General features: G+C 39.5%; 1 protein-coding gene across 2 annotated transcripts in view; it reads left to right on the top strand.

Annotated features, from left to right (window-relative positions):
* The window catches only part of tmem164 (transmembrane protein 164), a 72,460-nt gene that overhangs the window by 8,874 nt on the left and 48,988 nt on the right, over positions 1–14,598 (top strand). For both annotated transcript variants that reach the window (XM_076302401.1, XM_076302400.1), the window contains exons 2-3: positions 2,806–2,855; positions 3,653–3,719. In XM_076302401.1, coding sequence (XP_076158516.1) covers positions 2,806–2,855; positions 3,653–3,719 — 117 coding nt within the window. The remainder of the gene's footprint in view (positions 1–2,805; positions 2,856–3,652; positions 3,720–14,598) is intronic.

Genomic DNA, 14,598 nt, shown 5'->3' with positions numbered 1-14,598 from the left:
ACTAAAAGTCCTAAGAAATCCTAGTTGAGGAAATATGTTAAATTCTCATCAATTCGAGATGTGTGCCAATAAGGCCAGGCAACAATGCACCCCAATAGGGCTATTTTTTCCCCTTTACTCCTATGAAAATGAAACTTTACACAATGAACATATCTATGAAAAGTGCATTTTAATATGCAAATGAGCTATACACAAATCGAATAAGCTTAATAGGCTTAATTTTTTCCTTTACTCCTACCACAATAAAACTTGACATAGTAAAAGTATACATGAAAATGAACTTTTTTTTGTACAAGTTTCTTTTGAATATGCACAGCTATTCAGCTGCATGAATTTGAATATGCATGAGCTCCACAATTTGCATCGGCAGAAACACCATTCATATGTATGACGCATACATTGTCCCAATCTTCATCCAATCATCCTACTGCCAATGCGTTATGGCAATGCTGCTTTTAAACTGGCCTCTAACCTGAAAACTGCCTGGCCTGGTAGTACCTGCCAGGGGTATAACCCCCGCCGGTATAGTCTTCAGGGTCACAGAGGCATACACGCCTCCCCACCACGACAAGGTAGCAACAATAGGGGAGGGTTTTTTTGTGTGTTTTTTTTTTTTGTATTACATTTTTATTTGTAAAGTTTTTTTTATGTTTTTTTTTTTTTTAATCCAGTGTGGATCCTCGACCCCTTCTCTGTGGCTCCCTATATCAGTTCCTAGTTTGTTCTTTGCTTAGTTCTTCCGCTCTGGGTCATATTCATCTATAAATCAGGCAACTGTGAGTTTGTACCATGACATTCTCTGCAAATGGCAGTGCAAGGGAGTCCATGTTTTTTGCATGTGCATCTCTTTGTGCTGTAGTCTTTCTTGCACCTACAGTGGACTTCATCTAGTATTTCTGGTTTCACTCACACACACACATGCACACACACTGTATCTGTTTCCATTGTCTGAGGCCAACCTTTTCCACGTAAAAATAATATATAGAATTGTATGACACACACACACACACACACGCACACACAGACACACATGCAAACACTCACACACACGCATGCACATGCATGTGCGTGTGAGTGTATGCGTGCGTGTGTGTGTACACGCACGCATACACGCACACGCACACACACACGCACAATGCATACACTCACACACGCACAATGCATACACTCACACACGCACACACACTGTATCTGTTTCCATTGTCTGAGGCCAACCTTCTCCATGTAAAAATAATATATAGAATTGTATGACACACACATATGCACCCACACACACACACACACACACACACACGCATACGCACATGCATACACACGCACATGCATACACACACACACGCGCATACACACGCACATGCACGCACATGCATACACTCACACACACGCATGCACATGCATACACTCACACGCACGCATACACTCACACACGCGCACACACACACACATGCATACATTCACGCACGCATACACGCACACACAGACACACACACACACACACATGCATACACTCCTGTGGAGTGGGTAAGACTGTTTTTAGTGGCAGGCTAACACATACTGATGATTTGCACTAGCTTAGCACCTGTGAACTCTGCAACTAGAAGGACGGGAGGAAACGTGTTGAAAACGGTCTCCACTGATAAATATCACACTTGCTAACTTGGAAATGAGGTCCTATGTCCAAAATGCTGAACCACCCCTTTAAGGTCACTAAGTCTTTTTATGGCAAGTGACCCAGGTAAGTGCATGTGGCAAGAGACTTCTGATACTACAGTACATAGGCCAGTTATTACTTCTATAATCATAGGGCAACGCTTTGGGCGAACGCGATGTTCATAAATGAAACAGGCATGAGAAGGGAGATGATTTTCTGACGAGTCAACAACGAAACCGAGTTTGCCATCGTTGCGCCAGTTGCCCAATTTCTTGCTAGTTGTTAGACAATATTTTCTGTCTCTAGGGATGGCCAAAATTAGTCACTAAATCTAGCAACAAAGTCACTAAATTGGCAACACTGACCACTGTGAAAGTGACTTCGGATTGACTGCCAGGTCACAGAAATCGGGAAAAAAATATATAAAAATCGGTTTTGGCCCTGAGGCCGTTCTTTAAATGTTATACTTTTGATCTGACCATGAAATCAAAAGCCTGAAAAACAAAGCGTTATTTGTTTGCTTGTATCACATTCATCAACAAATAATGAAATAACAAGTAATTATTAGGCGGGTTGGCGGGTGTTCATTTAGAACCCTGCTTGTAATCACGGGTATCTGGCTGACAGCTTCAAAACTGCATGCAATTTGAAGATCATTATGACACCCAATGAATGCATGCCAAATATTGTGGAATTCCGTTCATGGGGGGCCATATCAGCGCACACTCATTCTCTCTCTCTCACTCACACACACACGTACACATGCACGCATACGCACTCATGCACATTCACACACATAGGTACGCACATTCACACACGTAGGCACGCACACACATAGGCACGCAGGCACACGCGGATACACAAACACACACACGTACACCCCAATACCCCCCCACACATACACTCACAAGCGAACACCCACAGAGAAGCACACATACACAAAAACAAACACGCCCTATGCTCACTCATTTACATGTAAAAGTTGCTAAAGTTGGGGATGGAGTAGGAGACAAATTGACGAGCGTTATTTTTTTTGTGGAGATAATGCAGCACTGAGCAGCGGTCATATTTTGTACCGCTTTGCAGTACATCTAGTTGTATTTGTATTTATTTGTCTCTCTTGTATTTATAACTCTCCCTGATCTTTTTTCCAGATCTTCCTCCTAGCCTGTCCACCTTGTAAAACGGCTATGATCATTTTCAGGTCAGTATCATAATGTTCTTTTGTTGAGGAATAGAAAAAAAACTTTAAGCAATTCAATACTACTAATCCGAGTAAATCACTAATTAATGTTTACAATTGTCATCTTTTCTTCAGTTGTTTGGTTGACTATGGTATAATGTTTCCTTAGGTAGGTAGTAGGGGTGTCACGATTCTCCAAATCTTCGATTTGATTTAATTTTCGATTTTTGAAGTCACGATTCGATTAGATTTTCGATCTTTCTTTAATATTACTATTATGGCATTCCTTATGTCGTTTGCTCTTTTTTGGCTTTTTTCCTATTCTGTTTCGGGGGCTTTTATTTTGAAACCGCTTTTTATTTTGAAACAGTTGTAAGGTTGTAAACAGAACAAACATTAAACATAGACAACATGAACATAGAAACTGAAATGAAACAACACAGAATGATAATTTCATTGTTTCAGCACACTCCTAAGAGACCCAAGGTTAGTGTTCATGGAATATGCTGCTATACGCACTTATCAATGTGCATTTTTTACCTTAGCCTAAAGTAATTTGGATTGTAATTAGATAATCTTTTCACTTGTTAAGTTGAGTAAGTTGGTATTAATTGACATGAATGAATGACAAAATACTTCCACACCAGAGTAGCAAGACGGGCTTCGATTTCGGTCGGTTGATTTTCATTTATTTATTTATTTTTATTTTTTACTGGCTGCAGCCGAAAGTTAGAGGAGTGTGTGTGTATTTTTGCGTCTTGGTGGACGTGACATTGGGATTGATGTAAGATCTCGTTCGGATTCTACTCTCTATGTAGACTACAGGTCCACATGCTAAATGGAGCCCTGCTGGCCCTTCTTTTTCCGGTGGTTAACACCAGGCTGGTGAGTATTAAGCTGTCTTAATATAAAGAATCCTATCAGTACAGCAGGCTTGTGCAAAATTCAGAATTTTGACTTATTATTAGAGCTTTTAACATTCATTGCTTGGGGAAAACATTTCCTGTTAATAGAAGGTAATGTGTACACGTTTATTCAAAATTATAGTATTTATAGATATGTAATGCAATTATAGCTAACGTATACTGTAAAGCTTCATTGTTAAACACTACACTTAAATTATGTAAATTAATTTCTTAGAATTTCATTGAATTCTACTTCCTTTAATTTAAATTCCAATTGTAATTCTAAGTCTTGTTTTTGACCTCAATTCAAATTCAAGAATTCATTGGAATTTAGGAGTCATTCTCAATTCAATTCAGAATTTTGCACAACCCTGCAGTACAGGGTTATTGCCAGACTGCAATCAGTCTGGACAGGAATATTGTATTTACCACATGTAGCTTTCATTACAGTAGTAAAAAAAAAAAAAAAAAAAAGGGCCAATTTAGGGAGCCTGCTTTGCATATGATTGAAGGCTGTGCTGTAGCTTTGAAAAGTCCTTTCTAAAGAGCCATCTCATTCTATGATTCTTTAATACCTTCCTCTTGGCCAAATAATCAAAAATAGAAATGTTTTAGCCATGCAGTAATAATGATAATAATAGTAATAATAATCTTCATTTATAGAGTGTTTTTCGAAAACAAAGTTACAAAGTGCTTTACATATATAAAAGAATGAACAGGACAAAAAATAAATGTCTAAAAACAATACAAATAAGACCAGTGTTTCCCCTAGACTTTTTTCCAGCAGTGGTGCTGTTAAGGCTCTCACACACCAACCAGACGGCCGACCGTCGGCAGAAAAGGCAGTCGGCTGGTCAGTCGGCTCACGTTTCCCCGAGTCAGTCAAAAAAGTGCCTTGGAAAACACCGAAGCGATGCCGACTTGGGAGTACGTTCTGTGCGTGCGCAACACGTAATGCGTCTCCATAACAGCACATACTAGAGATTAATCAGATTAATCATAAAAGGATTCGCCAATGGAACGAAATGGCACTAGTTTTGGACTTCTCTGATTAAGCAATAAGAAAATATAAATATATTTTATTGTCATTGCTTGTGTGTGATGAAACTTTCGGACACGGAATAAATAATTTATTTTTGCCCATTAACCAATCTAGCTAGCTAAACGGAAAGTAAATGGGAACGGCTAGTGATGTTCGCTAGCTAGCTAGCAGCTAAGGGGTCTAGAGCCTTTGGGTCTAGAGCCTTTAAGTCTAGAGCCTTTGAGAACAGGTGATTGTTCGTGATCTGTCTCAGCAAAGCTCTTGTACAAAGTTATTTTTCTCTTTATTTAGTTTGAGAATACCATTTCAATGTTGGAATGTTAGAAAGACGTGGCTTGTAGAAAACCGGTTCATATCTTACATTGCTGAATGTACAACCCCAACACAGAAAAAGTTGGGACGTTGTGTAAAATGCAAATAAAAACTGAATGTCACAATATACAAGTCTCATAAACCCATATTTAGCAGCAAAAAGGACAAAGACAACATATCAAATGTTGAAAATGAAACTTTGGACTATTTCATGGAAAGTATATGTTAATTTTGAATTTGATGCCAGCAACATGTTTCAAAAAAAGTTGGGACAGGAGTATGTTTACCACTGTACTGCTTCACTTCTTCATTTAACACAATTCTGTAAATGTTTAGGAACTGAGGAGACCATTTGTTACAGTTTTGAGAATGAAATGTTGTCCCATTACTCCCCGATATAGGATTTGAGTTGCTCAACAGTATGGGGTATTCTTAGTCATGTTTTTCATTCCATTATTCACATAATTTGACAAATCTGGACTGCAGACAGGCCATCTTAGCACCTGGACTCTTCCTCTATTAGTTAGGCTTTTTTTCGCCAATCTGCAAAAAAATTTCTTACCAATAGCTTTTTTTACTATGTCTTCCTATAGGTGTCTAGTAACACCTCCCAATTTATCCACGGCCAAATCCTCGGGGAAACACCTGGAGAGCCCATCAAGTTTGGGGTGCCCAGAGGGACTGGGCGAAAATAATGAAAATATTTTGTTTACCAATATTAGCTTTTGAGATGTCTAACTAGGGGTTTTTAGGGGTGCTGAATCTATCCCAGCCATTAGTTTTGAGTAAAAATTAATCCAAATCCATAAAAAATCCATAACAAGTGGTTTTATTGAACAATTACAAAACAAAACTTCCTTAATCGGTTTAAAATTTAAAAACCTCATCCAACTCCCCTGCCCTCCCTCACTCCTGTTATCTTCTGGCTGGGTGATGTTCTGGCAAGAGTTACCATGACTCTTCTAACTAGCAGAAATACACTTGACTCTTTGCTTTTAACAGCAGCACCTGAGAGTGTCACAGTCCCCTGCACAGTTGCAGCTGACAAACTTCAGAAGGTAGTCCGGGATCTGTTGTAGGGACTGGTGCTTAACAATGCGGTCCTTGTTTCTATCCATACTCAAGGGCATCCAGTGATGGACTTTAGCAGTAGCCAATCTCTGGTCTGGAGATATGCCCGCAGAGAGTGCGGTGCTGCAGCTCCTGTAAACTGAGTACACCCCTCACATTTTTGTATAATATTTTATTATATCTTTTCATGGGACAACACTGAAGAGATGACTCTTTGCTACAATGTAAAGTAGTCAGTGTACAGCTTGTATAACAGTGTAAATTTACTGTCCCCTCAAAATAACACAACAAGCAGCGATTAATGTCTAAACCGCTTGTGAGTACACCCCTGAAGTGAAAGTGAAAATGTCCAAATTGGGCCCAATTTTCCCTCCCTGGTGTCATGTGACTCGTTAGTGTTACAAGGTTTCAGGTGTGAATAGGCAGCAGGTGTGTTAAATGTTGTGTTATCGCTCTCACACTCTCATACTGGTCACTGGAAATTCAACATGGCACCTCATGGCAAAGAACCCAGGTGAAAAAAAAATCTATTAAAAATATACTTTTTAAAACGTGTGTGAAATAATATATAATATAATACACTCGAATGCATGTTTTATCGCGCAAGTGCTTTTTGCCACTATTGTGTCGCAATACTCTACAGCCTCATTGGTAGACCATCAATTCAAAATGTAGATTTCATGAAAAACAAAAGTTGTTTACCCTCCTAGGTGGTTGAATTTGCCCTCTAAGCTTGAAATTTGTTTACTGGACACCCAGCCTACAAGCCAACAACTTAACAGTCTAACATGGCTAAATTTGTGATGCATGATCATTTATTGCTTATTTGTTTGCAAAGTCTTCTGGCCCAGAAAGAAAACCATGGTGGTTACGGATCATGGCTGAGGAGGAAAGGTACAGCTGGTAGAGTTCTGCAGTGAGTGAACTTCCCTCCCAACACTGAGATGAGGTGGCAAAAGCTGTGGTAGCTAGCTTCCTTACTAGCACATCATCTTCCAGTCCAAGATGCATAAAGTTTTCGGTGGCAACCTGGGGCTGGATGGCAGTCAAATGCATTGACCTTGGTATTAGAGAATTTGTCTCTGTTGTCTGTGAACAGAAAGAAGATGGACAACATTTTACAAGATAAACAATATTTTACACAGAAATCCATTGGCAATGATAAGATTAATACAGATTATCTGTACCTATTTGACATTTGCTTTTTATGGGTCAAATTGGTACTTGACACCATCTGTTTGCCATCCTGGTATGGGTAGACCTGGCCAGGTAGTCTTTCGTTAAAGCGTTGTGCACCTTGGCACCGATATGAGTGCAACCACCCTGTTTTCTGCATTTGATTACCTTAGATGCCTTTGTTTCCAATACAACCATATTATCGTTTTCGGGTCATGGCATTTTAAATGGGAGTCGTAGGGGCACTAGCCTACTATTTTGATGCATGAATCAAAATCATCATGTATCAAAATAGTTCTGCCCCTACGACTCCCATTCAAAATGGCATTTGACCCAGAAACGACAATACAGTCAAGCTTAATGGTGGCGCTTCTGACTTATGCTTTTAAACTAAAGTTTGACTCGGGTACATTCACAAAAAGACCCTAGGTTGCATTTTGGCTTGAGTTATGCTTTAAGAGTAATGGGGCAAGGTCCTGGATGAAGAATATTTACCTTTACTGCTGATTATTTGAGGCGTTCAGACATCTCGGTTTCAAAACTGTCCAGGAACACCTGTAAAAACATAGTTAGGCTACAGATTAAAACAAGGTAAATTACAAACACTAACATGAAATGAACTTGAATGCTCTGTCAAACACGAATAATTAAAAAAATCTAAATCTATCGCATACATGTAAACCAAGGCATAAATATCAATCATGTAGCCTAAGCTTCATAGCACTAGTAGAACACCAGGTTTAATTCTCCCTCTAATATCAATGGTGAAAAAAAAAACGTTCTACTTTATAAAATGCATGTAATTTCAGGGCTGTACAGATATGTCGCACATGCTAAAAAAAATTAGTTTGTGCGATGGATGATTTACAAACGTAGCACTGGTGCTACAGTATACAGTTTTGCTTATGGCAATACAATGCATGCGTGTGAGACTGACAGGGAGGCTACATCAATTACCTTCTACTGTGATCAGTGCAACTGGCTACACCAGATGTGATGGCAGCGCGTAGGGCTACGTAAAAAAAAAAATAGACCCGTCTTCTGTTTTTGCGCGTCGCGAACGGAGCTCTTCGTTATGCGACGGTGTAGGCTCCCGGTGAAACGCTTGTTTGTTTGTTTGCAGTGCGTATATATAGACTACTTCTGTGAGAGGGGAATCGATGTAGGCTACTTTGATTTCAACTTAGTTGCAGTCTACGCGATTAAAAACGATGTCTACTTGTTTGTAGACATAGTATCCAAACAATCCAACTCCAAATCAAACAACACCTTGCAAATTATCCTCGCGAATCAAACAACTGATAGCTATGTTTAGCCTAAAGCGAAAGTATCTTCCGACCGGGCCGGGCTGAGGTGATTAGATTAGGCAAGCAGAGGTAGAAGTTTGTGGCAATCGCCTTGTTGCTTTGCATTTTTAGTTCAGTTTAAAACGAACAACTTATCCAAACAACACCATTCAGATCTAAAACTTAGAAGAAAAAAGTCCACCGGGACGTTCGCTTCTAACTGTCAAATATGAGCCCACTTCATGCGCAACAGTCTTGCTTAGTAGTGCTTAATAACCTATACAAGATCGGTTCCGAAAAAATCTTCACGACACTTTAATACTATACTAGGCTACGACTGCGTTAGCCACAGACCTTCAGCTATCTTTAGTAGGCTACCTATTGTAGCCTATGTGTATGGAACAGTCTAGGGATGCATTTGACATGTCAGTTAGCCTACTCATTTGCACCACTGGTTAGATGTAATTACGGTATTTCACTCGTGCAATGACAATAAGGTTGAATGTAGGGTTACACTAATCTAAAAACTTAGAAATATGAACTAAACTTGAATTAAATCTTAGTGGAATAAAATCTTCAGCATATCTTCTACTTATTCAAAAATAAATGAACTTACTTCCAATGCATGAATAAGAAAAATTAACAAAAAATCAATGGCATGACCTGTCTTCCTGATACCCATTGAAAAGTCTAACTGCATGGAACTGTCATGGATTGTTTTTTTGTTTTTACAAAAACACAACAACCAAATAACATATCATTCTGATAGCTTTTGTTCATCTCAAACACAGTGTAGCCAGGTGAGATGTTTACAACTACATGACCTTTTATCAATCCAGTTGCAGTAGGCCTAGATCCCAACCACAATTGATGAACTGTGATGAACTGATTGTTTTCAGAGATTTTATATCGATGCTACAGAATTTGTGGCTGGTGCTACAAAACTTTTAACCTCTGTAGCACCAGTGCTACTTGCAAAAAAAGTTAATGTACAGCCCTGAATTTGTCCTGTAGACTCATTTTAAAAGATGTCTCCACGATTAAAGAAAAAAACAGCTACAATGTCATTAGCATGCCTAATGAATGTGAAGTGTGATACTTTTGGGGGATATTGACTAGCCTAGCACCATCCTCCTTTCCATAGTGTGAGGTAGCCTACACCACACATAATATTAAAGAACATTGGTACACTTTAGGCAAACGTTGCTTAATAAAGAAACACACTTTCTTCCATCATAGTTTGTCTAACGCTAGTGCTAGCCAACGCTTGTCAATAATCCCACAAACACAAAGCAGGCTAATGTAGTTTTCTTCTTGATGGGGATCTGGGTCGACGTTTATGATCTGACATTGCTAGCAAGTAGCAATGTCAGCACTAGCAAGCACTAGCAAGGATAAAATCAAACTCTTGAAAGATTGCTAAGCCATCAATTTCACTTCTTCAAAGACTACCGAAGGTCATAAAGAGTAAGCTACATCAGAATCATTTAACAATATGCTTTGCAATATGCACCTGATAACGAATAACTTGGCACTTTAGATCTAACTGGCTTCAGCCCTTGTTATCTCATATGACGAGTCCTTCTGGCTTTGTAGGACCAACGTCTCTGGCATGACTAGAATTTATGGTATCTTTAATTTGGACAAACCTGTAACCTTATACAGACCGTAAACATATGCATTTTCTGGTCTCTACAGTCCATCTGTCTTGCAAATAAAGTTACAAGCATAGACTGTATAAAATAATGTTAATGTTTGCTCACACCACGTTTTGCTCGAAAGGTGCACAGACCCGCCCACTACATTTCAAATTCAAACAGCCATCGTGATTGGTCAACTGGACTGCCACCCAGTGTTGCCTATACATTTAACAAAATGACACATTCATCCTCTCACAACCTCTACTACATCACAAACTACTTACTAAGACACAAAATCAACAAAAGAAAAAATATTATTTGATGATTTGAGACCAAAACTGATCTGTATGTCTCTAAAGCTAGGTTATTGCACATTGCCATCCATGTGGCTGACATATCAGGCCTATAGGCTACACACATTAGTATTTTATTCAAAGTTAGATGACTATGAAACTATACAAACAATGTATTACCAAAAAATATATACTTCCCATAAGTACACTATATTACAACTCTAAGTATTAGCAATTTAATACACTTAAACAAAACAAACTTCTTTACCATTTAAAATACACTAACAACAAAGTACACTTTTTAAAAGTACATTACAAAAACACTTTGAATATTGCAGAATTAGTATATTTCATTTTAGTACACTGAAGTTGAACTTAATAACATCTACTTTGAAGTATACTTTCTGAAAGTACACATTAAACATACTTTACATAAAGTACAAAAAGTGTAAGCATACTTGTTTTATACTTCATATACTTTAATCATATTTCTAAAAACCATACAGCGGTTTAACAGGACAGGTTCCACTCAGAACAGGCCTCGCCATGGCCGACCAAAGAAGTTGAGTGCACATGCTCAGCGTCATATCCAGATGTTGTCTTTGGAAAATAGACGTATGAGTACTGCCAGCATTGCTGCAGAGGTTGAAGGGGTGGGGGGTCAGCCTGTCAGTGCTCAGATTATACACCGCACACTGCATCAAATTGGTCTGCATGGCTGTCGTCCCAGAAGGAAGCCTCTTCTAAAGATGACGAACAAGAAAGCCCGCAAACAGTTTGCTGAAGACGAGCAGACATGGATAACTGGAACCATGTGGTCTGATGAGACCAAGATAAACTTATTTGGTTCAGATGGTTTCAAGCGTGTGTGGCTGGAACCAGGTGAGGAGTACAAAGACAAGTGTGTCTTGCCTACAGTCAAGCATGGTGGTGGGAGTGTCATGGTCTGGGGCTGCATGAGTGCTGCACTGGGGAGCTACAGTTCATTGAAGGAACCATGAATGCCAACATGTACTGTGACATACACATATCACATAGTGAAGCAGAGCATTCGGAAACTGGGCCACAGGGCAGTATTCCAAAATGATAACGACCCCAAACACACCTCCATGACGACCACTGCCTTGCTAAAGAAGCTGAGGGTAAAGGTGATGGACTGGCTAAGCATGTCTTCAGACCTAAACCCTATTGAGCATCTGTGGGGCATCCTCAAATGGAAGGTAGAGGAGTGCAAGGTCTCTAACATCCACCAGCTCCATGATGAGTGGAAGAGGATTCCAGTGGCAATATAGAAAAATAAAAAATATAAAAAAAAATATAAACTCAGTTTGTCCTCATGAGTTTTACATGTTGTTGATCACTGTCCCTCCTCCGCATTGGACTCTTTCTCTCTCACACACACTTTGCGTGTACTGTAACACACTGGTAGTATAATCACAGAAAGTTTTGTCTCAACATGGTGTGTGTGAGAAAGGACATTTTGCATGTGTGTGTGTGTGCGTGTATGTATGTGTGTGTGAGAGAGAGACAGACAGAGAGAGACAGTGTCAGTGAAGGTGTGAACTTTATTTGTAAGTGTGTGCATATGTGTTTGTGTGTGTGTGGGTGGTTGTGAATGTGTTTGTGAGAGTCAATGTGCATAGGTGTGTGTGTGTGTGTGTCAGTGTGAATGTGTTTGTAGATGTGTGTGTGGTTGTGAATGTGTTTGTGAGAGAGTCAATGTGCATAAATGTGTCTGTGTGAGAGAGAGAGAGCGAAAAAAGAGTGTCCAACGTGGAGGGTAGACAGTGAGCAACATGTAAAACAAAATGTAAAACTCATGAGGACAACATAACACATAGTATCAAGCCTTAGAAACTACCTCCGACTACAGGAGGTGCAGCACAGCACTCTGCGGGCATATCTCCAGACCAGAGATTGGCTACTGCTACAAAATCCATCACTAGATGTCCTTGAGTGTGGATAGAAACAAGGAGAACATAATTACGCACCAGTCCCTACACCAGATCCCATTGCACCAGACTACCTTCTGAAGTTTGTCAACTAAAACTGTGCAGGTGTCTGTGACACTCAGGTGCTGCTGTACAAAGCAAGGAGTCAAGTGTATTTCTGCTTGTTGGAACTGTCATCCTAACTCTTGCCAGAACATCAACCAGCCAGATGATAACAGGAGTGAGGGAGTGCAGGGGAGTTGAGGGATGAGGTTTGTTAACTTTTAAACTGATTAAGGAAGTTTTGTTTTGTAATTGTTCAATAAAACCACTTGTTATGGATTTTTTATGGACTTGGAGTCATTTTTACTCAAAACTAATGGCTGGGATAGATTCAGCACCCCTACAACCCCCTAGTTAGACATCTCGAAAGCTAATATTGGTAAAAAAAAATGTTTTCATAATTTTTCGCCCAGTCCCTGGGCACCCCAAACTAGATGGGCTCTCCAGGTGTTTCCCCGAGGATTTGGCCGTGGATAAAATTGGGAGGTGTTACTAGACACCTATAGGAACACATAGTAAAAAAAGCTATTGGTAAGAAATGTTTTTGCAGATTGGCGAAAAAAAAGCCCAACTTTCCCTAACTATATGGAGAAATACTATTTAAATATGTTCAGAATTCATTTTGGCATTGTTTTCCTGAAATATTCAAGGTCGTCCCTGGAGAAGACATTACCTGGATGGTAGTATATGTGGCTCAAAACCTGTATACATTATTCAGGATTGATTGTGCTTTGCCAAATGTGCAAGATGCTCATGCTGTAGGCACTAATGCTCTTCCACACCGTCATAGAGGTTTGGTTTCAAACTGAGCGCTAAAACAAGTTGGATAGGTTGAATACTTGGATAGGCCCTCTCCACTTTAGCCCAGGTGAGTCAATGATTTCCAAAAAGAATGGAAAACTTTGATTGGTCTAACCACAGGACCTTTTTCCATGTTACCTCAGTCCATTCTAAACAAGCTCAGGCCCAAATAAGAGGGTGGCATTTTCTGTATCATGTCTCTATACAATTTTAGCTGTTACAATTTTGGCTGTAGTTTTTGAATTGAGTATCAAACTGGGCACATAGACAATGGTTATCAGAGGTTTTCCTGAGCCCATACAATGACCGGTCTGGAAACAGGTCTGGTGTTGATGGTGTTGTCATCTGAGGTCCAAAAGATCACAGACATCCAATTTGTTTTTCAGCTCTTTCCCTTGTTTGCAAAGATTTCTCTGGACTCTCTGAATGTTTTAATAATATTATGTCCTGTAGATGATGAACTCCCATGTCACAATTTCATGTGAAGAAGCATTAAGATGACATTGTTTCATCATTTGTGCACACATTTTTACACAGAGGGATGAATACCCCTACATCTTTACTTCTAAGAGACCCTGCCTCTCTAGGATGCTCTTTTTCATACCCAAGTTGCCAGTTACCCTAATTAGTTGTGAAACATTCTTCCTTTTGTGTTCTTTATCATTACACAACTTTTCCAGCATTTTGTTACCCCATCCCAACTTTTGGGATGTAGCTGGTATCAAATTCAAAATTAACATATCTTTTTCATGAAATAGTAAAATTTGTCATTTTCAATATTTGATATGTTGTCTGTATCGTTTTTGCAACCAAATATGAGTTTAAGAGATTTGCAGATTATTAGATTCTGTTTTTATTCACATTTTACACAACGTCCTAACTTTTTCTGTTTTGGGGTTGTAGGTCAAATGGTTATAATAATGCGAGATAATGTTTAGTCAAGGGCTAGCACTCCACCAAACAGATTGGTCATTGAGACCGACTGCCACTGGCCGATTCGACAAGTCAAATCGGCCAAAATGAACGCTGACGGCTCCTCTGACTGAAGACGTCACGGGACACACCGAACAGACTGTCTGACGGCCGATAATCGGGTTTGTGTGTCAGCGCCTTTAGTCGTAGGAGCCTAGGGGGCATACAACACCTGCTCCTTAAATGATGACTTCTGGTGGATTTTGTCGAAATAAAATTGACAGATTGAGAGTTACAAATATGACATCAACACATTCAAGGCATCTGCTGTG

The sequence above is a fragment of the Alosa pseudoharengus genome, unplaced genomic scaffold, assembly GCF_046254945.1.
Source record: "Alosa pseudoharengus isolate Yale_2024_CS ecotype anadromous, Long Island Sound unplaced genomic scaffold, YU_APseudo_1.1 YU_APseudo_1.1_scf_23, whole genome shotgun sequence".
Lineage (NCBI taxonomy): Eukaryota > Metazoa > Chordata > Actinopteri > Clupeiformes > Clupeidae > Alosa > Alosa pseudoharengus.
This window is presented reverse-complemented; position numbering and strand designations above follow the sequence as displayed.